The sequence below is a fragment of the Excalfactoria chinensis genome, chromosome 16 (genome assembly GCF_039878825.1).
Source record: "Excalfactoria chinensis isolate bCotChi1 chromosome 16, bCotChi1.hap2, whole genome shotgun sequence".
In the NCBI taxonomy this organism is placed as follows: Eukaryota; Metazoa; Chordata; class Aves; order Galliformes; family Phasianidae; genus Excalfactoria; species Excalfactoria chinensis.
Genome location: NC_092840.1, coordinates 7,190,930 through 7,216,105, shown reverse-complemented (window position 1 = coordinate 7,216,105; position 25,176 = coordinate 7,190,930). Strand labels below are relative to the sequence as shown.

At 44.4% G+C, this 25,176-nt stretch overlaps 1 protein-coding gene across 10 annotated transcripts in view; it reads left to right on the top strand.

Moving 5' to 3' along the window:
- PITPNM2 (phosphatidylinositol transfer protein membrane associated 2) overlaps nucleotides 1–25,176 on the top strand; it is a 104,788-nt gene that overhangs the window by 62,014 nt on the left and 17,598 nt on the right. For all 10 annotated transcript variants that reach the window (XM_072350764.1, XM_072350760.1, XM_072350763.1 and 7 more), the window contains 11 exons: nucleotides 1,607–1,821; nucleotides 2,932–3,053; nucleotides 4,385–4,618; nucleotides 9,938–10,261; nucleotides 13,052–13,147; nucleotides 16,239–16,343; nucleotides 17,271–17,341; nucleotides 19,579–19,823; nucleotides 20,338–20,527; nucleotides 21,528–21,647; nucleotides 21,914–22,125. In XM_072350764.1, the coding sequence (XP_072206865.1) occupies nucleotides 1,607–1,821; nucleotides 2,932–3,053; nucleotides 4,385–4,618; nucleotides 9,938–10,261; nucleotides 13,052–13,147; nucleotides 16,239–16,343; nucleotides 17,271–17,341; nucleotides 19,579–19,823; nucleotides 20,338–20,527; nucleotides 21,528–21,647; nucleotides 21,914–22,125 (1,934 nt within the window). The remainder of the gene's footprint in view (nucleotides 1–1,606; nucleotides 1,822–2,931; nucleotides 3,054–4,384; nucleotides 4,619–9,937; nucleotides 10,262–13,051; nucleotides 13,148–16,238; nucleotides 16,344–17,270; nucleotides 17,342–19,578; nucleotides 19,824–20,337; nucleotides 20,528–21,527; nucleotides 21,648–21,913; nucleotides 22,126–25,176) is intronic.

The window sequence follows — 25,176 nt, the reverse complement described above, 5'->3', positions numbered from 1 at the left end:
CAGATCTGTGATTCCACGTGTGATAACTTGGCATTAAGAGAATCTGTATTTCCTCTGCTTCTGATTTCCTCGTGCGTCTGCCATATAAAAAAGCTCTAGATCTGTGTAATTTGTATCAACTGCTCGGAGCAGATGCTGTGCTACTATTCTGTCTGACACATTCGCTATGCCTGCTGGGTCGCTGCCTTTCCCGGGACCTCTGAATTAATCAGATTTTTAGGTCATCAAGATTATTTAATGTTATTGTCATAAATATTTGTACAGGACTTGGTCAGTGCTTATATAAGAACTGAAATGCAGTAATTTGTTTTAAGAGGATGTGTGTTTTAATGAACTGCCAGCTGAATGTTAGATATAAACTTGAAGAAAGCCCTTCTCTTTCGCAGTACTTTGCAGTCTGTGGGGCAGGAAAAAACGGCTGTTTAGATTGTCAGTTATTTGGATTTGTTGGTTGCAGCTGTTTAACGTTTAAATCACTTGAGAGTTATTTAGGAAGAAAAAGTTCTCTTTTTAAATAGCTATGTTGGCTTATCATCCTGTCCTGAAAAGACGAGAAGCTGATCTCTTGCATTTCATTCATCATATTTTGTTAAGCCTCGTTTTCCTTTGAATTGTTTGTATGCCAGAAGCGAGAGGTTGTTGTGGCGTTATATTTCATAGTTGATTCTTGTATAAAATTCCAATTTTCTTCTTCATTTCCAAAGTACCATCATCTCAAATACAAACAAGAAACTCAACAACGCTAACATCACAGATCTGTTGTTTGGGGAGGATGAAGGTTAGGCATCATCTGATCTGAAGTGTGTTATAGGTGAACAACTACTTGGTTTCCTGCTAGCTCATCTTAGAAGCAGTGAAATTAGTGGTTTTCTGATTGAGGGAAACTCTGCCAGGTCCCTCAATGAGGGGCACTGCTACAAATAAGCCAAAATGTGGAGGCTGCCAGGGGTTGCTGTGTGCATTCTGGCAAATTTGGGTTATTTCTTCTAAATATCTTAATTAACAGAGCGCAGTCTCCAAGCTATTTTTGGAGAGCTGCTGCTCTGCCAGACCGCAGGCGACAAACCCCCAAATCCAATGGGTTTGGGTCATAAAACAGGTTTTAGTACTGCGGTGCTGTGCTGAACGTGTGCGTGGTTCTTTGTGCTGATACAGCACTGCAAGAATTTGGCAAGTTAAACCAACCCCCGTTTGCCATGTTACCCACTGGTGTGATAGCTTTCTGTTGAGTGATTCAGAGCTGGAGCCAAGGAAAAATGTGCTCTCAGGAAGACCTTTGTGTACCCTCTTGTAAGAGTGGGTATTTGTGTTGTTAGGTCTTCATCAAATTCTCTCTTAGCTTTAGAGATGTCGTCCAGGTTTGTATTGGATCTTTAATAGATAATACCTTGTTTCCTGTGTTATCCAGATGAATATCTACATCTTTCATTTATAATCTCTAGTTTTAGTACTCTTACTGCCAGGGTGCTGCTGCATTTCTGGTGGCTTTATGAAACTGTGGTCAACAGAATTCCTAAGAAACCATCCCCAGTCTTTGTGCGCTTTGAGACCTCGGTATGTGCAATGTGTTGGAATGATTAACTCTGTGGTTTATTTCCCCTTTCAGAAAAAGAGCAGAGAGGAGACATGTGGGGAAGGCAGTGGAGTAGAGATCCTGGAGAACAGGCCGTACATGGATGGGCCAGGAGGGAATGGGCAGTATACTCACAAAGTGTACCACATTGGTATGCACATACCCAGCTGGTTTCGGTCAATATTGCCCAAGGCAGCTTTGAGAGTCGAAGAGGAATCATGGAATGCATATCCTTACACCAGGACAAGGTAAAATGTCCTAAAATGTTCAGAGTTCAATCCCTACTTGACAGAACGGATTCATTGTCGCTTTCTGTGACAGTGGCATGTCTTATATCTCCGGTAATGTCCTTGAGAGAAAATGAGGTGCCAAGTCCTGAAATTCTTACACAGCGCTTAATCTCAGAAGCTTAAATGTTGCCAGGGCTGACTGCATAAGTACTTGACAGTTTGTGGCTGGTTGCTCTAAAATGTGAGCTGTTTGTCCATCAAAGCGTGGGAAATCTCGAATAGTTTTTATTTAGTCTGGTCTCCTGCACTGTGTGTTCTACTTACTGTTGCAGTTATCTGCTAGCTCAGTAGAGTTATAAATGTGCACAACGATGGGAAAGTTGTCATGCTGAACACTATCAAATACAGCAGGATTCACTTGTTCAAGGAGGGAAAGTGGGAGGAGAGAAAAAATGGTTAAAAATGATAATAAATTTAGTGTTCCTTTTCTGGGAGCTATCTTACTGTTATCTAACCAGAAAATAACAAACTTAAATCCTATGGTTTTCTTTCTGAGGAGAAAGGAGAGTCAGAGGCTCTGTGGAGCCATCTGGGTCCTCTGTTGTTGTCTGGGAAGACTTCAGATACCCTGCAATAAATAACTGTTGTACCAGTTACTCTGGTTTAGAGCATTCCTTCCATTCAGTCTGATGTTCCTGTCATCTTCCATAATAAAAAGGATTTAGAATCTTTTGATCGGAAATGTAAGCAAGTTTTATACATCAGTTTTAGCTGGCCTTGACACAAGTAACATGAATTTGGGGAAAGATGAAGTGTCAGCATCTGTGTATGTGCAGTCATTCATGACTAAATGTAATGGAGCTGTGTGACTTTGAAGTGATTAAAGTCCACTTTCGGTCTGTTTTTATCCATCCTCTTGAAATGCCTGTGAGTGAATCACCTGGCCAGGAAACGTGGCCTTGTGCCAAACCAGTACATATTTTATTCTGCTGCAGATTTCAGGCACGAACTCTGATATGAGTGAAGACTGGCTTAAACTGAAGTTGATTTTGCACGTTTCAGGAGAGTGTTTTCTCTGCTTGCCAGACTGAGCAGAGTTTCCTCTAACTGTGTTGTCCTCACTTCCAGGTATACGTGCCCTTTTGTGGAGAAGTTCTCTATTGATATCGAGACATACTACAAAACCGATCCAGGAGAGCACGTCAATGTTTTCAACCTTTCTCCTGCAGAAAAGAGACAAACCATTCTAGGTGAAGAGCCTTTTTCTTTTCCTTTCTTCTGCTTTTTTGCTGTGTAAAGGATTTTTCTTCATATGTCCCACTTCCCTGTCCTGTCCCATCCACCCCTATACACAGAAGTGCACACCCATCAGTGCTATGACTGCTGGGCAGAGTTACATCAAGTAATGGGAACACCTGAGATCTCTTCTAAGCTTGATGTAAAGCACATAGAAATCATTTGAATCTCCCTGTCTGTAAAAGGAAGCTAATGCTTTTCTGCCTTATTTGTGCGGCTCAGCTGCACATCTACTGATTTGAGGGTTAATAGGAATAACCATTGAAGAAGAAAATAGTGCTGTGTGATTGAGTATCTCCTTCGTGTATATGAAGAATGTTCCTATCTGCATTTCTGCAAATTGAAGGTGCATTTCATTTTGCTTCCCCTTCTCTTAGCATTACCTTGTGCAGGTTAACACTCCAGCTTCATAGCTGCCTGGGAGATTGGGTTAATGGGCTTTATATTTGTAAGGATTGAACAAGAGAAAAAGCAAAACAGGATAGCCTGTTGAATGGCAGAAAATGGCTTGTGTTAGAGCATCCCTCTGCCTTGCTGGTGCCTGTGACAGCATCTGCTGGAGTGCTGTCACGTTCAGCCCTGCAGAACTGAGGCATCCCTGGGTCTGCAGAAGGGATCCAAGCTCAGGCTGGCCCAGCAAGAGCCCTGGGGAAGGACACCTAGTGGCTGCTCTGGCTCCTTAGGCTCTGTTGACGAACTGACCGTGGTGGGTAACCCTGTGCAATTAGACTTGAGTGTTACTTGATTTAGACTGCTTTGTGTTAAACCTCAATTTGCTTGCCTTAGTTCCTAAGTTCCTAAGCTTTTCTCACTGGGCTTTTTGGTCGGTTGAGTCATACTGCCTTGCTGGGAATGTCGGAAGAGCAAAGGGAGAAAGAAAACTAAAAGAGGGTGGGGGGGAAGATGTTGTGTTTGTCAGTCTCAGATTCAGATTAGGCAGAGCTGTACCACAGTGAGTCGTGTTTGAAAGACTGAGAGATGGAATGGCAAATAAAAAATCTTTTTGGAGCTGGAAAGAAAGGAGTGAGCAGATCTGCTGTGGACCTGGGCAGAAAGATTAGGAGCAAAGCCTCGGTGTGCTGGATCTGTGAATACAAGTTGCTCTGGCAGAGCTGATCGCTACCCAGTAGCAGCATGTAAACAATTTAAATCTCAGTCATACAGGTGTAAGTATAAAAGAAACTGAATTGCTGTGATGCTTCTGGTACTTACTAAAGCAAGTAACTCCTGAAAAATGTCTCTTCTTTTATTCAGGAAATGTCTATCTATTTCTGTGTTTCTACAGATCCTATTGATATTGTTAAAGATCCTATCCCTCCACATGAATACAAAGCCGAGGAGGATCCAAAGCTGTATAAGTCAGTGAAGACTAAAAGAGGCCCACTATCGGAAGACTGGATTCAAGAGTACAAGAGCAACCCTGGGAAATACCCCATCATGTGTGCATATAAACTTTGTAAAGTCGAGTTCAGATACTGGGGGATGCAGTCAAAAATCGAGCGGTTTATCCATGATGTTGGTGAGCATTTATAGACTTGCAAGGTTCACTGTCGACTCATTAATGTTGTTTCTGAATTGAAATACAGTGGTGAGGTGCATGCAATGTGTTCTATCCCAGGACGTGTCTGTGAAGAGGTTGTCAGACCCTGGCTCCTGCCTGCCTTGTGGTGGGGCAGGTGGGTCTTTGTGTAGCCATACATCTCTGTGTTCCTGAGTCCCAACCTCACTGTGCTGTAACACACCATGGGGCATTGACAGCTCTCAGTTGTGAGTAAATGTTCTGCTTTGATTGATGCATCATTCTTAGGTCAGTGCTTTTAGGAGGCAGCCCGTTGTTTGTGTTCCAGAAGAAACTAAGTGGGGACTGTGCAGGTGGTGGCAATATTGGCAGTAATTTGTTCTTGCAGAAAATCTATAATGCAACTGTGATAGAGTTTGTGAGTCTTGCCACAGGAGAGAGGCTTTATGGCCAGGTGGATAACTTAAAGAATGCTTTAAAGAAGCATTCCCATCTCAAAAGAAGCACAGAGCTGTGGCTGTGCCAAGGAAGACCACGTGAAGGATGCTTCCTACTTTCTGTCTACAGTGAATTCTCCTGTACTGCTGTCCCTTTCCATAAGCAAAGCTTCTTTGAAGGACCTGATGTTAGAAGAAGGAAATAATTTTATAACTCTTCTTAGTTATTCTGTGCCCCTGAGAGTTAATGTGGAAAACACTGATAGAGCAGTGCAGAATGCTGCACCCCACTTTTGAATGGTCACAGTTTCCTTTCTTAAAGCCCCTTTGGTTTTACTTATCCACAGATGGAAGTTTTTCTTGCTATAGACTTCATTACAAGTGGCTCTCTGCAACGAACTCCCTTGGTGCTTCAGTGACATGGGTTAATTTAGTGTGTGCTGCAAAACATGGGGGCAGAATAACAACTCCTTTGTATCTGCTAAATGAAAAAGAAGCATGTGACTCCTCTAGTTGTTCAGAGGTGTTTGGCATAGATTAAACCGTGGTCCCTTAGAAATGTCTCTTTTGTGTTTCATAAAAGATTGCCTGCCATTTTTCTCTTGATTGAGGCTTTGCAGAGAGCCAAGCCAGCTCATTGTCTGCCTTTCAAAAGCCTTTCCACTCTGATACAGTGATGGCAAATACCGTTTTTCAAAGTGTTTAAGATGCATAAAATGAGAGAAGACTTTAAGGCAAGACAAAGCTGAGTGAGTAGAAGTGAAAGCAAAAGCTTTGGGTGTCTACAGATGGGTAGCCTTCCTGTGGATGGGATAGCCATGGACAAGCTCTCTGTGAGTGGGAAAAGCGTCTGAGCTTGTGAGCAAGGGATAGCTGGGTGTGAGGATGTTTAAACAGGGAGAATGAGGTATGGCAGGCTGGCCAGGCTCATATTCTGGGCCATGGACCAAGTTACTCAGGTGCTGGAGATGTTTGTCTGCCAACTCCTCCTTGGCATTTCTTTGTTGGTTCCTCTGCTCCTGGCTCCTGAAAATCTGATCCTTGGGGAATTAGCTCTCCCTATGCAGGCTGATCAGAACCAGGGGAAAACTGAGGCAGAAATCCAGAGCAGGATGGAAACTCCCTGAGGTGGGAGCACTCTTTCAGTGGTGCAAGCTATAACTAGAGAATGACCTGCGAGATGGAAACTTCTAAGTTAAGAGATGGATGGGTTGTAATATGTGGAAGGGCTACTGAGTGCAGAGGGAGTGACTCTGGGGGATGGTGTTGAAACGTTCTTAGTCTTACTGAGTGCTGCAACCTTTTTTCTTTTGGATGACTAATTGGACAGTTACTCAGTGCTTTGACAGTCCAAGACACAGACTAAAATTGTGGGCTGTTAGTCTGCTTGGCTGTAATATTTGTATGCTTTTTTAGTCCTTACCCGTAGAATTTAAGTTTAATTGGACTGGCACTGCATAATGTTCTGCTCCCACTTGCTTCCTAATCGTGCATGTGGGCTACAGTTCTTTTGTTGCTAAACAAGTGTGTTGACTGTGTATGGGTTATTGATTATACACCCTGGTAAAGTGTGTTCCCATCCCAGAAACCAGAGCTTTGTGTAAGCGAGTGTATCTTTGGCTAATTGTGCCCTAATTGTTGTGCTGCAACAAAGTGGAAGAGGTTTTAGATTTTAGAAAGCTGTTTTGTAGAACTTTGTCTTCGTTTAAGCACTCCAGGACAAAAGTTTATCCATATGAGCGCTGCTCACTGGTCTTTTGAAGAGAAGGTGGGTCATGATTAGCACCATACAGACGTGACAACACGCTTCCCTTTGTGAGAGCTCTGAACAAGGGAAGGCAGGGAGTCAGCAGGTATAGCTGCAGTCACCTTTGATCAGATACAGTCACGCAGCCAGAACTGCACTGACAAGGATATCAAATCTGCTGTGACCATCAAGGAAATAATGTTGCGTGGAGAAAATCAGACATCCTTTATCAGCTGCCAGGAAACTGTGAGAGTGCATTATAAAAGCTCTGGGATGTTGCCACTGTGTGCATAATAGATGGGCATCTGAACAGTTGCTTTATGTAGATGGTTGAGGGAGACCTGGGCAAGATTTGGTGGTGGTTTTTGTTTTACTTTCATTGCTGGCGTTGCTACTTTTAATTCAAATTGAAAAACAGACCCAGACTGCAGACAAATGCTTTTTAAGTTTGGCTATCCTGGCTTTTGTTGTATTCACTTACACTTTCTTTTGTGAACTTAAGTTAAACACCACAGTCTACAGGCAAGTCACTTAGAAAAGCCAGCACTTGAAGGACTCAGCAGAGCTGGCAAGGTGGTGATTTGAAAGGCGGATGATTTAAATGTTTGCACCCTGCTAGACTCTTCACAGATCATCTTTCTGCACAACGCAGTGGGAAATGCTACAGTTAAATCAACACAAAAGTGACAAATACTTCTAAACTCAACGTGGGGGTGTACAGATGTGCACGTGTGGCTTCCTTGTTCATTTTGTTTTCTTTCTTTGCCCAAATCTTTGTGCACTCTAGAGAAATAATGAGGTCTTGTTGACTACCGCTATTACTGGAATCAGCTGCTACCTGCATCCTTACGAAGCTCCTATTATACTGACCGACTTCAATGGGTGACTTGCCTCCCTAAATTTTTCACTTTCTTTTGTACCTGGACATTCTTGTTCTTCCAGGTTTCTCCCTGTGCTTGAAAAAGAGAAGAGCAGCATTGCTGGTGTGTCCCAGGTGAAGGCCAGAGGCTAGGAAAGTGATCTCAATCTTTTTGATTCATAACTTATCCGGAAAGATGAATCATACCATCTTGTTTTCAGAAGAGAAGGCTTTAAGAAAGGGTGATGTGGGGTGTTTAGTCAATCTGACATGCTGTGGGGATATCCATGGGTTCTACTGGGCTTGGGAGCAAGCAAGCCCAAAGGACGGCTGTGATATGGGGTATAGCAAGGGAAGTGTTTTCTTGGCTTTCAGTTGGATGTGATGTGAGTTTAATCTCTGTTTTTTAAGCTCTGTTGATTGTCAGTTGTAACAGGAGGTGAAAAAGGCTAAAACATTCTCCTGCAGTTCTGCAAAAAGTAATCTGGTGGGGGAAATAACACTGGATCTTGGCTAAGATTGAATATAATTAAGTGGCCGATGCCCCTTGTTCAGCCCCCAGAAGGTCACAGTCTGCTGGTTCAAGTGTGCTCCTGTTAAGTGGAGCTCCCATCTGAAAGTCAAGCAGAGAACTACATAAAATATTGATAGACTTAATTTTACTGTGCAAATGAAGTTCAGGTTGAGCTGATCCATCCTGTTAGCTGCTGATTTCTGTGCTTGTTTCTTCCTGATAGGGTGGCTTGCTTTAGCTGGTGGCATAGAGGACTAACTGAAGTGCAGAGCAGAGAATAAAGTGCCCAGGCATGGAAGGAAATAAACACAGAAAAATAAGCTTTTGTGTGCTTCAAATAATTAATAATAATAATAATAATAATTGCTGAAAACAAAGGTAGCATTTAGGCATAGGATCACAGGAGGCATGACAGTAGTGAGATCTAAGAGTCTCTTTACAACAGCAAAGCAAACGTTGCTGGAAACAGCTTAGAACCCCTGCGCATTGGAACCATTATCCATGGTTTTAATGTTGCCTATCGATTGCTTTCTGTGGTGTAAAAGGCAGCAGTGTTGCTGTGGCCTGTGGTCTTCAAATAGGGTCTTATTAGAGTGAGTGCTCAAGCATCTGCACACCAGCAGAGGAGAGCTGCAGGCCTGTAACCTGTAACCCTGCTGCTGCTCCCCAGTAATTAAAGGGGGAACAATATTCATTGATTGCCACCTGAGGATTAGTTTGTCAGTATTTATGGAGGCTTTTAAAAAGCACTGTTACTGCTGGGTGTTCCCATCAGTAATGTATAGCAGTTTGGAGCTTTGACCCAACGTGAGCTTTAAGCAGAAAAATTGGTTGGAAATCTGCAGCAATCTGCTCTAAAAGTGTCAGTGATGTGGTGATGGTGGCCATTAGCTGCAAGTTTGGGGAGAGTTTCTCTTGCCTTGTTGCGAGCACTGTGTGCTGATATTGAGATCGTTATTCATTTCGGTTGTGTGACACATAGAAATCATGTTTTAAATTGGCTTTACGCACTTCATTTTTCTCATGCTACGGAAGAAAGATCCTATCTGCAAAATAAAGTATGCTTTATTCCCTCCCTCCCTTTTCTTCCCATCCCATTCTCTCTGAGGCTCCTATCTGTGGTGGTTTTTTACTGATGTGTAGGAGCCAGGTACAGGGTTTCTAAGAAAAGGAGACCTTTTGGTCATCTTAGCACAACCAATGTGTGAAGTCCTTCTATTGTGCCCCATACTGGGGTGGGTTATGTGGTAACTGTGAAGGAACCACTTGTAACTAACCTGGATTTAAAGAAATAATAATTTAAAGATGTGATTCTGTTGTTGTTGTTGGCTTTTTAACATTCTTCTGGGGATGTGTCTCACTTCCTTTGAAGACTGGATTTAGGTGTTGCAACTTCCCAGAGTTTATGAGAATGCTATTTGTGGCCTGTGCCTGGCTCTTCCTTGGTAGAGCAGGCAATTGCAGCGGGAAGGCTTGGATGTAGAATTAGGCAATGCCTTCCCAAGCTAAAAGCAGTTGCAGAACACCAGCTAATTTGTCAGTGGATGATTGTTTAGCAAGAACTGAGGAGGTGCAGTACAGAAATGACTGATATTCCAACCTTGGTTGGTATATGAACATCCATTTTTACAGCGTGAGGCATGATGTTGTCAATGCTTCTGTAATATCAGTGCCACAGAGTCTTGAGGTTTTGGGGAAGGGAACAACACGTTTCCTCCTGCAGTTCTCCAGCATTGCTGACTGGGGCGTTCTGGCTTTGCAGGCTTGAGGAAGGTCATGGTCCGTGCTCATCGGCAGGCTTGGTGCTGGCAGGACGAATGGTACGGGCTCACCATTGAGGATATCCGGCAGCTGGAGAAAGAGGCACAGCTGATGCTGGCTCAGAAGATGGCCCAGTTCTGTGGTGAAAATGATTCTGAGCAGCATGGAGTCAAAGATGCTCCTGGTGAGAAGGATGCTGAAGCCGATGCAGTTTCACCTGTTGATCCAGAAGATGCCTCTGGTAACAGCGAAACAGCCTCTGGCAGATCGCTCACCAAGCAGTGGTCCACCTCTTCCAAGTCCTCCCGGTCTTCAAAGAGAGGAGGTAAGATGCTTCTCTGAACTGTGTATAGGCTGGGCTTTAGGAGACTATGGCTGGCTGAAACCTTTGGGGCAGTACTTATTCCTCCTGTGAGCCCTTTCAGCTCTCGTAAGAGATCTCTGCTGGTGTTTCCAGCTCAGTCTTCTCAGATGGCCTCCTGGGGGTTTGGAAATGTTTGTCATTATCATTATCTGTGACTCTCAGAGGGGCACGTGGCGGAATTCATGCCACTCTTGAAAGCACGGGAATTAGGAGGAGCAGTAGAAGAGCAGGAAGCAGGTGGGTAGCAGTGCTGGGTGTCAGAAAATGACAAACAAAGCAGCATGGAGAGGCTTTGGCCCTGTTATCCAAAAGCCACCAGTGACTTTCACATGCCCTCATCCTTGAGCAGAACTCCCTGCCTTCATGTTGTGGTGCTCCTGGCCCCAGGGCACAGGAGTCAGCAGCAGGTGGCAGTTAACTGCTCTTCCAGGAGGCCGTTACCAACAGGCACCTGGTGCCCTTGGCTGCAGTTACACCTTACTGCATGATGCTGCAGTGTAGCTGACACAGTGCAGGACTCCATCGGCTGCTGGAGAAACTAAGGCAGGTGCTGTGAAAGGATGAGGGGTTGGGATTCGCTGCCTTTCACTAGTGGGAGTGCATGGTGGCTGTTTGGGGACCAAAACTCGTGGCTAGCTTGAAATCTGTTGAGACCATGGATCATGATTACGTTCCCCTTTTCAATACCATTCAGCAAGCTTTCAGGCTTTTGCTGTTAAAGCCCTGTTTAGGGCTTTGTTACAGTGCAGGTTAAAGGGAGACAGGTCTGGAATCCTCAGCAGCTCTCTCCTTTCAGTCAGGCACAGCTGATAACTGGGGTAAAAGCTCTCTGAGCAGGAGGGCAAAGATCTTGGGTTTTTTGGAAGCCCCAAGAAGCAGCATTTCTTCCAGGGACAGTGGAAGAGGCGTCTGGGTGAGTGGAACTTATCCATCTCTCACATGTACTAAATATTGGAGTTGATTCTCAATTTTTATTTACCACTCCATCACTGATTTCATCACACAGTGAATGAGATACGAGCAGCAGTTTTACCTTGCAGTGACTCACCAGTGAGCCCCAGGGAAGAACCTACCAGACGCCTCATAAATCGTTGTATAGAGATAAAAATGCTACTTTGCTTGCACCAGGATGGTTTAGCAATGTGCCCATCTCTCACTACGCCCTTTGTTATGAACCCCCTCTTTGTTGCTGATGTATTCATTGGCAGCTGTAGGGTTTCAGACCCTTTAGGATTTTACTTGAAGGTTTCCACTAACAGCAAAGCGTGCATTTGTTTGAAACTGCAGATTGCCTCAGCTTTTACAGGAAAAAAAAGTAATGGAAGAAATGGATTGTGATGTGCTGAGAAGTACGTCATGCAGATATTTTAATCTCTCTGGCAGCATATTAACATATGGAAGCAAGGAGGGCTGTGTCGACGCACCGCTACCTCCAACAGGAAAAAAAGCAACGCCTTTCTACCAAAGATCTCAGTCCTTCCTATACCATGCGAGTGAGACCTCTGGTGATAGCAGGACCCTCGTCGCCATCCCATATGTTATTATATGCTCTATTTTTAGCAACCATTATGCGAGTGCCTTGACGTCACAGCAGCGTGAATGGGCTGTGCTCTGCCAACCTCCTCGCTCCCAGCTCCAGAGGGGTGGGCGGTGGGGAGCTGGGGGCTGCCAAACCCCTGCTGGGCTGCAATTAGATGACTGCACAGGGTCTCCTTTGTCTCTGCATGTGACAGTCAGGTAGCAGAATTAGAACTGGAAGCCTTTGACTTACATATTTAACGCTGTTGCAGCAATAGTATGAAACAGCTCGCGCAGCTCTCGCAGGAATCAGAGCCTTTCAGAGGCTTTGTACGTGTTAAATGAGAATTTGTCAGTCTTCTCTGGTTTTTGCTGTGCTAGGTGAGGTGTGCACTCCCCTCTGTGACATGTAAGAGGAATCTGAAAGGGGAAAAACCATGTAACTGATTCTTTGAGCCGTTCTCTTCGTTGGGCTGCATTTCTATGATGAGTTCAGGCTGCATCACCGCTGAAATATATCCGAAAAAATAGTGCTGTGATGTATTTCCATACGGTGTAGGGAACTCTGGAGGGGAAAGAGAAAGGGAGCAGGTAGGTGTGAGGAAAGGGGGGGATGAGCAGAGACAGGGACCAGAAGGGTTGTTGGGTTTTCTCCTCGCTGCAGTAGGACAGCTGCTCCGACAGCTCCCCTCCGAAGTAGTTGGAGAGCATGTTGTTTAAATCATTCAAGTTTAAAGTTTAAATAGATCTCTAATCCAATTTGTGTGGAAGCAATTTCCTTCCAGAAAACAGATTATTTCTATCCAGGCTGCTCTGCTCAGCTACCCACCCAAAAGTTAGTGAAGCAGAGGCATGGCTTGTGTGCTGATTAGAGGAACGAAGAAAGCTTCCAATCAGCCTGCTTCCTTCCTAATTGCAAACTTTAAAACCCAGCTGATTTTGCACGTCCTACTAACAATTATAAATAGCTGCCATTCAAAATAGCATAAGAGTGATAGAAACAGCTTGCTTTAGTGTAGCATCTTGCTGGCAGGTTATAACAACAGTAAACAAACAGGATCCGTAAAGTGGTACGCTGACATCACAGCAGCATCATCAGGGTTTTGTGTTTTTAATATTGCAGCAGTGCATTTTTGCAGAGAACACACAACTCTTCCTCCAGCAAAGACCATGTTGGGAACTCTCTGTCTTGTCGAAGTAGCATTTTGCATAAGGCTTTTCTGCTTTTTCCAGCAAGTCCCTCACGCCATAGTATCTCGGAGTGGAGGATGCAGAGCATTGCCAGGGATTCAGATGACAGCTCAGATGATGAATTCTTTGATGCACATGGTATGTGGAACCTAAATCACCTTGTTCGTTACCTGAAGTGCTGGGATAAGAGGGTGGAAAGCATGAGCTGTGGGGAATGCGTGGGGAAGGAAGCAAGACTTCTTTGCTTTGTTTCGAGTCTGTTCCTTTCTAACCAAGCTGTCTGCAGCATCAGTGCAGCTTCTTCAAGCTTCCTCAGCACTAACCAACAGACTCTTGTATTTAACACGGCAGCATTTCAGATTCAGTGTGAGCTATCTGACATGATCTGGAGCAGTCTTAACCTTTTGGAGCTGTATTTTCTTTGGTATAAATGTGGGTAAAATTCAGCAATGCTTACTGCTCTGTGGGCGTGTCTTAATGACTCTGGTTCAGTAAGACTGATGTTTGAATAATTTTTTAATCAGTAAAAGTTATGATTAATTGTTCTGTCTGGGCCCGAAGAGACTGAAGTTTGCCTTTATTAACTCCTTATCCTCCTGTTCCTGGAAGTACAGTAATGAATTCAACAGGGTAATTCATGTGCCAAAATTAATCAGTGTTGATTCCAGAATTTCCAAAGTAATTTTGACTGCTCACATTTGGTGAACACTTCGGTGTTATTTCTCCTTTTTTTTCCCCATGTAATTATACGAAGGAGCTTTGTTCCACTGCATTCATTTTATATGTTGTACTTAATATGTATGTAAGCCTGAGAGGCTCCGTCTCTGTCGACAACAGATGGACTCCTCTCAGCTTGTAATGCTAATCTAAGTTACATGTGCAATGCTTGCTGATGAAGTTGGTGACCTTTCTCTGAAATGGAGTTGTGAGAAGATCACACCCCAATTTTGTAAAGCAGAATTTCAATGATGTTCAGCTGAAGTTCAGACCCGCAAAACTGATAGCATCGTGCTCCAGAAGACTCCTCATATCAAGTATTTAGGCATGCATCCCAAATGTTGGGGTAGAAAGTGGCCAGGATGCCTGCAAGTCAAACTAATGAATTCATCTTGTTTGGAAAGAGAAAGGCCAACTTCAAGTGTCTCAATTTATTGACTTTTATAGCACCTGCAAAAACTGTAGAGGATTTATTGGTGCAATATACATAACAAGAAAGGAGGAGTGAGTCATTGAAATGGCATCACTGCTATCTACCCTTTTTTTTTTTTTCCTCTTTAATTACTCAGTAATAAAATGGAGATAGATTGAGATAGATGTTTGGGATCCAGGCCCATGGGGAATCCCAGGAGTGCTCCTAAGGTGCCTGGGAGGAGAAGTAACCCCAGCAGCAGCCGGGAGGCTCATCCTCTTGGGGATGCAGGGTCAGTGCTGTGGGAAGTGGAACTGATCAGGGTCAGCACCCAGCAGAGATCCTCAGTGGTGCTTCCCATGGACACACACGTTCCCTCCGCATGCAGTGGGTGCACACTGAGCTTGGGGAGGTTTCTTATCTTGGACTTCCCATTCATCTTCATTCACCGAGCCTGGTTAAAGTGGTGACAAGTACAGTAATACCTGATTTCTATCCTGTAATAAATGCTAATAACGGGAGTAATATCCCTTTCGGTGATCACTTAAGCAGCAATAAGGGCTGCAATTAAACCTCTCAAGGAAATAAGTTCAATATTAAGCTTAAGTTGCTGAAGGAGCTTTGAGTGCAATCTTCTTAATTCTCTGCCAGCACACATTCTGCACGCACGTGCTTCCCCTTGCTGGGAACAGGTACTCCATGCTCCCTTATGTGGCACACTGAGGATTTACTCAGTTTTTTCCATAGCTGAAAAAGGAAATGGCATGCCAACACGAAGTTTCCAGGTTGCTGCCTTTCTCTGGTCAACGTGTAAATAGAAACTCCTAAAAATAATTGGTCTTTGCTTGGCTGTGTGCTTAGACCTGAGATACTAGCTCAGATACACTGAAAAGAATAATAAATTTCATCATCTTCGTTTCCCGATCCTGGGATTCTTCCAACCCAGTATTTTCTTAGTGACTGCACAGCACCAAGAAAAGGCAGAACCCTCGTCTGGGACTCTAAAGATTTTAGATCAAGACATCTGTAATTGCTTCTGTTATTATCATGTTTATATCTCTTTATTAAATTTACGAGTCCAAAATTTTCAGGAAAGGAATAATAAGCACAGAGCAATAAATAAGTTAGAAACCAATTAACCTCTGTAACAGTAAAAGACACATCCCTAATGCAAGGAAGAAAAACCAAAGAGAAGAAACCAGCAACTCATAGCAAAAGCATTGCTGTAAGCCTTCAGCTGCTGCTGTTGGCTGTGGGTTCAGGTGCAGCCCCAGGGCTCTGCTCCTCTTCTCAGAACCTATCCCAGTGAAGCACTGAGTGTGGGGGCTGTGGAGTGCTCTGCAAGGGGCTCGTTTGGAGCCCTATTAACATTCCTGGTTGCTGCTGGGGAGTGTTTTATGGGCTCTGTCCTTTTTATGCCTCTTCCTTTTCATTAACGTTTCTCTGAATGTCGTGTTTTGGGGACCCTTGTTCTTTACCAGCTGTAGCTGAACTTAGCCAGGAAAGAAGCTCTTGAGGTGGGAGGGAAATGGTGGACACAGAGGCAATGTGGTTGGTCTCCTAAGGAAATCAGGCTAAAGACAGCCCAGGGAGTTCACATTTCCTTTGGTACTTCTGCCTTTTAGGTATTTGGTCCTGTTAACAATAGCAGTCCTTATCACTGCTTCCCCCAAAGAGCTCCCTCAGCTTTCACATAACTCAGGGAGGATCCCAGCAGTGATCCCATGTGGAACCTACTGGCTACTCAGCATCACCAAGCAGCCGTACAGGGTCATACCAAGCAGAAAGTATGGCAGGAAAAAATGTCTAACTTTGTACTTCAAATGGTTGTTCTATGAATCTATGTCATATTTTCCACACCTCGAGGCTTTCATTTGGAAACAGAACCTTTCAGTTGCATGTTTTTAACTTTTTCAAGATAGGCTTTTTTTCCTACATAATGAAAGCTGAGAAAGTATCGTGTTTTATTATGACTTAAACCATCAGGATGTTTATAAGATTACATATAGCTGTGGGGTCTTTGGATTAAAGTTCTGCTCTGTGCTCTTGTCTGTATACGTAATTGTATGTGCGTGACTCAAAAAAATCTGTTTTTTAAAGAGGACTTGTCTGACAATGAGGAAATGTTCCCGAAAGAAATAACCAAATGGAGTTCCAATGATCTGATGGATAAAATTGAAACCCCCGAATGTGATGATGTCCAGGGTAATTTTGTTTTGTTTTTTCTTTCCTTAAGTCAAAACCGCATGTGATACCTCACAGATACCTCACAGTCTGCCCAGGTCACTGTTACGGTTCCTTTCTGAATGTAAAACCTGTTATCTTCATCTCATGAATGGAGAGGCTGAGGCAGAGCACAGAAATGACTGCCCAGCACTGCTGGAACGGTGCTGCCTGGTGGGAGATGGGATAAGGAAGCTCTTGGTTCCCTTCATTTCCCATGCTGGTTAGGTTCCTTTGTGCGGCAGCCAGGAGTCGTTTCTATAATGATGAAATACTTCAGCTCTGTCTTGAATTGCTTCAGTTTCTCCTGACTTTTCTCTTGCTCCATCCTTTGTTCTTATCTGTACCCACCTCAATATATATATATATATATATATATATATATTTCAATTATTTTTTCTGCTCATCTCTACAAAACTTGGGAAGGAATTGGACTCCTCAGCTGGCACAATTCATGTAGCAGCACAGTGAAGGATGACACTTAGGCTTTCTAGTACAATGCTGATCTGTGAGGACACAGACATGTGAGCGCCTCAGATCTCTGCTGTTGCAGTGGTTCCTTTTATTTTCCCACACTTTCATCATTTCTGAGAATTGTGCAGGGATTTCCTGTTGTTGCGGTGCCTGATGCAGTAAAGATGCTTGGGTTGCTGTAAAGAGAGTGGAGCTTGCCAGCATCCTAAAGTGCTTATTGAGGTTATGAGAAATTGCTGGAAAATAAGTGGCCTGGCATTGCCCAGGTTTCTCAGCTGGAAGGATGAGGGAGGGAAGGAGAGGGCAATTTGATGAAATAATTAAGGCGATCTGAGGCAAAGAGGCTGAGGGGCATTGGCACAGTCTGGCTCTGTGGAAGAGCGTCTTTGCCAAAGCGTCTTGCAGTGCTGACATTTTAAACCTCTGTGCTTGCAGGTGACTTGTATCATGAGACATCAGCAGAGTACCACGTTGGCTCCAGTGTGGAGAGGCTCAGCATCATTGAAGTAAGCACTTGGGTTTCTTATAACAAGATCCCCTGTGGCTGGAAAGTCTCCATGTGGGGTAAATGGGGTAAACTGCTCTCTTCGCTGTGAGTGGTGTCTTGTCTTTGTGTATCGTTTGAAGCCACAATGGTATGCTGTGTACTCCCTGGCTAGGCTTAAGGGATTATTTCACCTGCCTTTTGAGCATCAGATAGAAAATTTTCTATCGTTTGCAGGCAGTGTCAGGTATCCAGCTGGAAAAAACACTGATCCTGTGGGGATAACAGCTGCCTGAGGCACTGCTGGTAGAGCTGCCCTGATAATGCCAAGTGAGTTAGTGGGAACAGGAGCGCCGTGTAACTGCAGGCTGCGGTAGTCCCACTGACACAGCTGTGCTGCAGCCCACTCATTTGAGCTGCTCAGGGCCTTGTTTGGAAACCAGTTATAGCACAGCCTGTATCAGGGCTCTGAATAAAATAACAAGTGATTACCCTCCTGGCTTTCCAGTCTTGGGATATGCAGGTTTTTGCAAGCCAGTGTCCTAGTGAGATGTCCCTTAGAGTCATGGTAGTCATCATGTCCCTTTAGGCAATGCCTGTCTGTGCGGCACAGCTGATGGGGCTGCTTACAGAGTCCTTTGTGAACTGCCCGACTCAGGTTATGGTCAGTTAGAGACTGTGAGCATGGATTTGATATTATTCTACATGCTAGGCTTTTGTTGTAGAGACTGAGAGCTCAAGATCTATGGGGAAAGGGGGTTGTTGATGGAGTGGTTCTAGCTACCTCAAGGTAAGTTGTCTGCAGCTCACAGCCCTAAGATTTCATGCAGAATCTGAATTGGTGCAGAGGAGTTGCTGTCTTCTTCGGGTAGTCTCAGGTCATTCCCATTTCTGCCTTAATTTTAGGAAAGAAACAAACTTGAAAGTGAGCTGAAAATGCCTTTTACTTGTAGTTGTTCACAGGTAGTCCACTAAAACTGTTTGAAATCTCTAGCCACCACTGCAGGGATTTCCAATGTAAAAGCCCCCCTTACCAAAAGGTAGCCCAAGATTCAGTCATCTTACATGCATCCAGATCTTACAGGAAAGTTCTAAATAGCCACCACCACCCCTAAAATAATCAGCAGTTGCTTGCATGTTCCCCACTTCCTTTAAGAACAGAGGTTAATGAACTGGAAGGGAACGGCGCCTCCAAATGACTGATAAACCTCCGGATGACCTGAGCTTGGTGACTCATGTTGTTCTCCAAATGAGCACTTAAAACGTTTGTCTGAAAGCAGTGCTCAGATGCAGGGAGAGGTCCACTGATGCCTCCTCCAGCCAGGGAAAAGTTCACCTTGCAAGCACTGTAAACTGGAACCGGGGAAAGTTTAAAGAGCAGGCGTTAATATAATGTAATGGTGCTAAATAATTGAAGGCTTTTCTCGTGCAGGAGGTCTGGAAAATCTTTATTACAGACTTGGATGTGCATTTTAATGCTTCTGGTGGGCTGTGTATTAACACATGCTTTAGTATTATCTGGTAAAAATGCAAGCTAGCTGTTAGGTTGCTAATGTGTGCCTGGGCATGCTTCCCTCCCACCAGCGTATTTGTCAGGGGCTCAATAAATGCTCAAAAGACAGCAGGTGACTAAAGATATTAAATGAGAAAAAAAATGCCATATGGAAAACCCTGCTCTCTGCAGGGTCTGAGGTTTTGGGGCGGGGGGATTTGAGTCTGCAAGGGGTTGTTAACACTGAGGGTCCTGATAGTGGAGAGATACCAAAAATAGTTTATGCTCTGTTGTAACACATAACCAACATGGATGTTCTTGGACCTGCTCTTAGGGCATCAGGATCAGATTTAGAGCTATTCTTGTGGGTAACTTAATAATAACCCTCTCTGGAGTTGAGATGCAAACTGCAACCTGTCTTATAAGGCAAGGAATTTATTCAGCATCCTAAACAAATGACCTGGACAGCCACTATGAAAACTTGTGGTGTGTCTGTATAGCAGCCATCGAGACAGTTGTTGGCCGGCCCTTTGGTTATGGGGAACTATCTTATGGGGAAGTGTTTTCTCGCTAGTTCCTTTTTGTCAACATTATAAGCAAATCTGAAGTCTTAAACCTATTTAGTTAGTGCATGTGTTGTAGGTATCACGTATGAGCTTGGGGGGGGGGGGGGGAAAGTGATAAAATTTCCTTAAAATCCCTGTAAAACAAATATAATTTCTTTGCAAAATCAACCTTTCTACTTTGCTCTGTTCATTCCCACCTAGGATGAATCAGTGCAGCCATTAATGCAGCCAAGTAAAATCCATGTCCTCCTCTTAGTACTCCATGGAGGGAACATCCTAGACTCGGGAAGTGGTGATCAGAGCTCTAAGCAAGGGGATGTCAACACCATCACGACTGTCTTTGACACAGTGATGAGGGTACATTACCCAGCTGCTCTTGGACACATTGCCATCAGGCTAGTCCCTTGCCCAGCCATCTGCTCCGAAGCCTTTTCGCTGGTGTCCAGGTAAGTTGATGCTACTTTTTTTGGTCAGACGTGTTAAATTTCACGCTTGCTTTTTTCTTTTCCTTTTTTTTTTTTTTTCTTTTCCTCTCTTTTTTCTTTCCTTTTGATCTGGCATTCATTAAATGCTCTGCACACTGAAAGTTTCTGACCACGCTTCAAGAGCGCACTTATTAATATACTGGAGAAGCATTCGATCTCGATTTCATACTTAGCCGCAGTGAATGCAGTAATCATGCGGCAAGACTTTTGTGATTGATTTACTCTAATTAGCCCAATAAATACTGAAGCTCTCCTTCCTTGTCTGCGGGTTGTCCTACCCATGTAAGGGTGTTGTCCCTGAAGATTTACATTTGATAGGAGGGAAAGATTTATTAAATTTCTTATGTGTTCACATTGGAATAAATGGCCGTTCTGTCTTTTTTTTTTAACAATTCTCATTACTGGCTGTACTGCCCCTAAATGGTTTTTCCCCACTCTGCATCTTAGTATTTCCAATCTCTCTTGCTCTATCCAGCCTCAGCCCGTATAGTTATGATGAAGGCTGCCTGTCCAACAGCCAGGATCACATTCCCCTTGCTGCCCTCCCTCTGCTAGCAACATCATCACCTCAGTACCAAGAAGCAGTAGCCACAGTGATCGTCAGAGCCAACCAGGCCTACAGCGAGTTCATCAAATCCCAGGAGGGAATGTCATTCAATGGCCAGGTGAGCCACAACAAAAAGGAAGAGCAAGTGAAGCAGTTTCCTTCTGATACTCTTGTTAATCTGTCGGGTGGGATGGAAATGCATAAGTGTCGAGCTGCAATATGAAAGTGTGCTTCCATTTCTTTCTGAAAGAGATATTATTGCTTACGCTCTGTCTTGAACCTTTGGGATTCAAAGCAAAGTCAGAGCTTGTGTTGAGAAAAGGAGATAGGAAGCTGTGAAGTTAATCAGTTTTCAGCATGACACACCTTTCCAAATCAGGAATGCTACTTTTGTTACTGTGTTACTCCCATTGCAAACCAAGGATGTTTAGGTGTTCCTCTTTTTAAAGGACCTTCAGCAGCTCTCACTAGAGTTGTCTGTCACAAATGTGGGTTTCTTTCTCGGGATGGCACAAGCCCTGTGTCCTGTAAAATACCACCACTGAGCATCACACTCCTGTGAGCAAAGTGGCTCTCTAGCCCAAGTGGAATTTGAGCTATTGAACAAGCTGTGCATGTTGTACATATTATCCACCCTGAGCTTGTTCCCAGGGCCGCAGAAAACTGCCTTCTGCTCAGGGGTGTCAGTGCTGTTTTGTGCCTGTGCTCTGTGTTGTGCCTAGAATGCTCTTGGAGGCAGGACAGCATTATCTCCTGACAGCACAAACGGGGAACAGAAGCACAGCAGAACTTGCCTGAGGTGGTGTGGGCAGCTGGTGAGGAGGGATTCAGGCTTGGTTTTTTTTGACCCTGGACTTAAGGCCATGGATGGTCTCTGTGTTGCTTTCACTTTGCTTTGGTTGGTGAATGGGAACAGGCAGAACACGTTAGCTGTGCTGGCTAGCAAGAGTCTGCAGGGTATGAGCGGATGTTCTCTGACAAAATAGTCTTAGTGATAAAAGCACTGGTTATCCTGTTACAGCAGCTTTCCCTAGTATAATCCAACACTCCTTTTAACTGTCATCTCTGAACTGAAGTCAAAGGGCTCTTCCCTGCCCTGTCTCTGTTGCCTTTTTCAGGTCTGCTTGGTTGGGGACTGTGTCGGAGGAATTCTAGGATTTGATGCCTTATGCTACAGCAATCAAACTGTGTCTGAGAGCCAAAACAGCAGTCGAAGAGGGAGTGTTGTGAGTGTCCAGGTAATGCTGGTTCCCTGTGTCTTCTGGGAATGGGTCTGCTGGCCACAGCCCCTGGTTTTAGCGAGCATCTTTGCACGAAACAGCGAAGTCTGTCTTTGTAATAGATGGCCAGCAGGTGTGTCTTAGTGTGTGCGTACCGGAGGACTTGGTAAGCTTTGCTCTGAATGAGATCCTCATGTAGATGGGTTGAGAAGGATGGAAGGAGGAGGTTATAATGTGGGTGATTCAGTTGTCAGGGTGGTAAGTCCATGTATTTCTAATCCCAGGATACCGACCTGCTGTCTCCTGGAATAACAGTGAACAACAGCTATTGCTCCAGTGGCTCTAATCTGGAAGCCAGCAGACACCTCAGCAGGAGCAACATTGATATTCCTCGTAGCAACGGGGAGGATCCAAAGAAGCAGCTGCCACGAAAGAGGAGTGATTCGTCAACCTACGAACTGGACACAATAAAGCAGCATCAAGCCTTCCTTTCAAGGTAAGAGTTCTAAGGAACAGAGCCAGCAGTATTCTGGAGCTGAGATGGTGCACCTGTGAAACCCAGATGTTGCTTTGTCATCCTCTGTCAAGAAAGGTGGAGGAAAGTGTTATTTTAGATTAGAGGAATATAGATTACATTGAGCGTGTTGTATCTACAAAAAAACCTATCAGCACCCTTACTCAGCAGCAGTGAGAGAATTCAGTTGCTCTACTGCATCAGTATGACAACAGAACAGCTCTTTATCCTGTTTCTGACAGCCCAGGCAGTCAGGTAAGTACTTTTTTCTGTGCTGCAATTGCAGCGTGGAGGTCGTATGGCAAATATGTTAACAGCGTGAGTGAAGAGAGTGAAGCAGAATTGTGAGTCTGGTGTTGTCTTAATTTCAGAGCATCTCCAAAAGCTGACCTGTTGTCACAAGCACAATGCTCTTTAATTTTAGCTTAGTTCATGTGTGAGATTGAACCGCAGTGCCCCTTCCTATCACACTAGTATCACACTAGTAGGTTTCTGCTCGGTCAGTCACTTGCTCTGGATAAGTCATCGTGAGCCCTCACTGGTTGGCTGGTTCATCTCTGCTGTCCTATGTAACTATTTGGCAAAGTCACCCGTGCCGTTACATGAAGCAGGAGCAGAGGATTGGGTTTTGTCCTCTGCCGGAGCTTCTCCATTGTACCTAGATTGTATTTCAAATTTGTTATTCACTATCAAAGCTCTCAGTATCACATTGCAAAGCTTCTTCAAATGGGCTTTCACAAACATATCTGTTAACGTAACTGATAAAATTTTCATAGTGGTCTTTCCATTGCTGCTGATCATTTGGCGATTACTTTTGAAAGCCCAGAGGCTTTTTCTGTCTGAATCATTTCCCTCAGCCTGTGGAACTGGACAGTCCATACCTCTGTCTCCTATGGGGCGAGAGGAACTGCATCATTCTGTTAATCCCTCTTCCCTCCACATCCCCAGCATTGGGGAGCAACGTCTCCCCAATCAAGCAGCATTATCAGCATTGTGGCCATGTCCAGTGCTGTTCCTTTTGCCCATTGCTGAGTTGAAATCTCATCCCACTCTTTCGCTTCTCCTCAGTTACTTGTAGTTGTTGCTCCAGCACGGTGGCTCATGTTGTTCTGCTGTGTCAGGGGCCCATTTGCAAAGGATTCATAGAAGAACAGAGTTTCTGTATTCAAAGAGGTAACTGCATTTATGAAAGGCAAAACAGTAAGCTTTGCAGCTATTCCTAGCAGGTTAATAAAAGACAATCAGTCTCTTGTTCACACCTTATTGAAACAGCCTCATGTATTACAGGAGTCATGCAGAAAGATGCTTTCTCTTGCATGCTCTCGACCTCTGGAGCACGAGCTGAGCACGGGAAAGTAGGCTGGCATCTTGATGCATTTTGCATCTAGTCTAGCAGAGGCAGTGAGCATGGAATGGCAAAGGGACTGCGCAGTACCATCTGCCTTTTCAAATAGCTTTGTTCCAGTCTTTCTTGCTCCATCTCTTAAGGAGTGTGCCTGCTCCCCTTGGGATACATTTGAGGGGGAGCCTGGAAAGGGCTGTCAGTGTTCAGTGTGCTGATGGGCACCTTTACTTCTTTGAGGCTTTTGTATCTTTCAAAATCAACCTTTAAATCCTGGGTCCAAGATGAGCCTCTCAGAGTTCAGGAACAAGATTCATTCTGGAAAAATGCATGAGATTTGTTTGTATCTCTCTCCTTCTGGTCCAGGGTGCAGGGGTTCACCCCTTCCCCTTAACAGGGCATCATACCAGCCCTGTCATTGGCTGAATGCCCCATCAGTCTCTCTGTCACTAAATAATGACTTTCCCATATGAAAACCAAGCTCTGATGAGACTCAGTTTTGTGCAGGAGACTGGCAGAATAGAGCCAAGTTTTCCTAATGGGTGCAGCATTCTGGCAGCCTGGCATATGGGGGCCTTTCTCTCTGTGCCTATTGCAGATTTCAACTTGTGCCAAAGACACTAATTTTTTATTCATGTATCAGACCAGCTCTCTTCTCTGGGATAATGCCCAGCAAGACAGAGCAGCATCTGGAGATTACAATCACACATTTATTTTTAAATTCAGTCCTTCTGCACAACTACATTATTTCTGGCTGTGCTGTACTTGTATTATTGTAAATGAGTTGATTTGCTTCTGAAATTCATAAGCTCTTGTTTAATTAATGCACACAGTACATCTGCTGCTTTTTAAAGGGAGAACAGGGCACTGTACATTGCTTGGAGCTTGTCGGATTCAGAGTTCCCCTTGGCTCTCATTTCTTTTGATTGCAGAAAAGACTACCAAGATTCCAGTAAAATGAGAGAAGCTGTCCAAATTGCTTAGCAGTGTGACTATTCTCATTCTCCTCCATTCCCCACAAAGAGATGCCATGGGAAGATGAGTGAATATGCAAAAAAGCCTTGTACCTGCCCTGCTGCAACACATCTGCCGTCAGGATCCTTTCCGTTGTGTGACTGGATCACGCTGCTGCTGCCCTGTCTTCAGCAAAGCTGAACTTATTCTGAGTAACTTTGTATTCCTTACATGCTGCAAACTTAATGTGTTGCAGTCTTGACGGCTAAAATAATTGTAGCTTCACCGAAGGTGGCTTGTTTTTAAATCTGTTTGAGCATCACACATCCCAGCAGTGTGATCTCAGGGAGGCTTGTTCACATCACAGGAATGGGAACATACTCATTTGAGCTGTCACTGCTGTAACCTCCCGTTCGTCTTGCTTTTGACATCGCTGTTTTGACTTTGTGATCTCTATGTCCGCCATGAGTAAGCTGGTTATTTCCCTGTGGATGGTAACCAGAACAGCACTGTGATTGTGCATGCATGCACCTTCAGAGAATGCACAGCAGTGGGGTACGAGGAGAAGGTATTGGCACCCTTTGGGAGTGACAGCCAGCAGGATGCTGTCCCTGGGGGTAATGTGCTGCTTGCCAAAGTTCTAAGGCTACAGGTGAACAGCCCTATTTCCATGAGCCCTGCAGTGCTGGGATATCACTGCCCACTCGGGCAGCCACATGCTGCCTTCAGACGTGGCC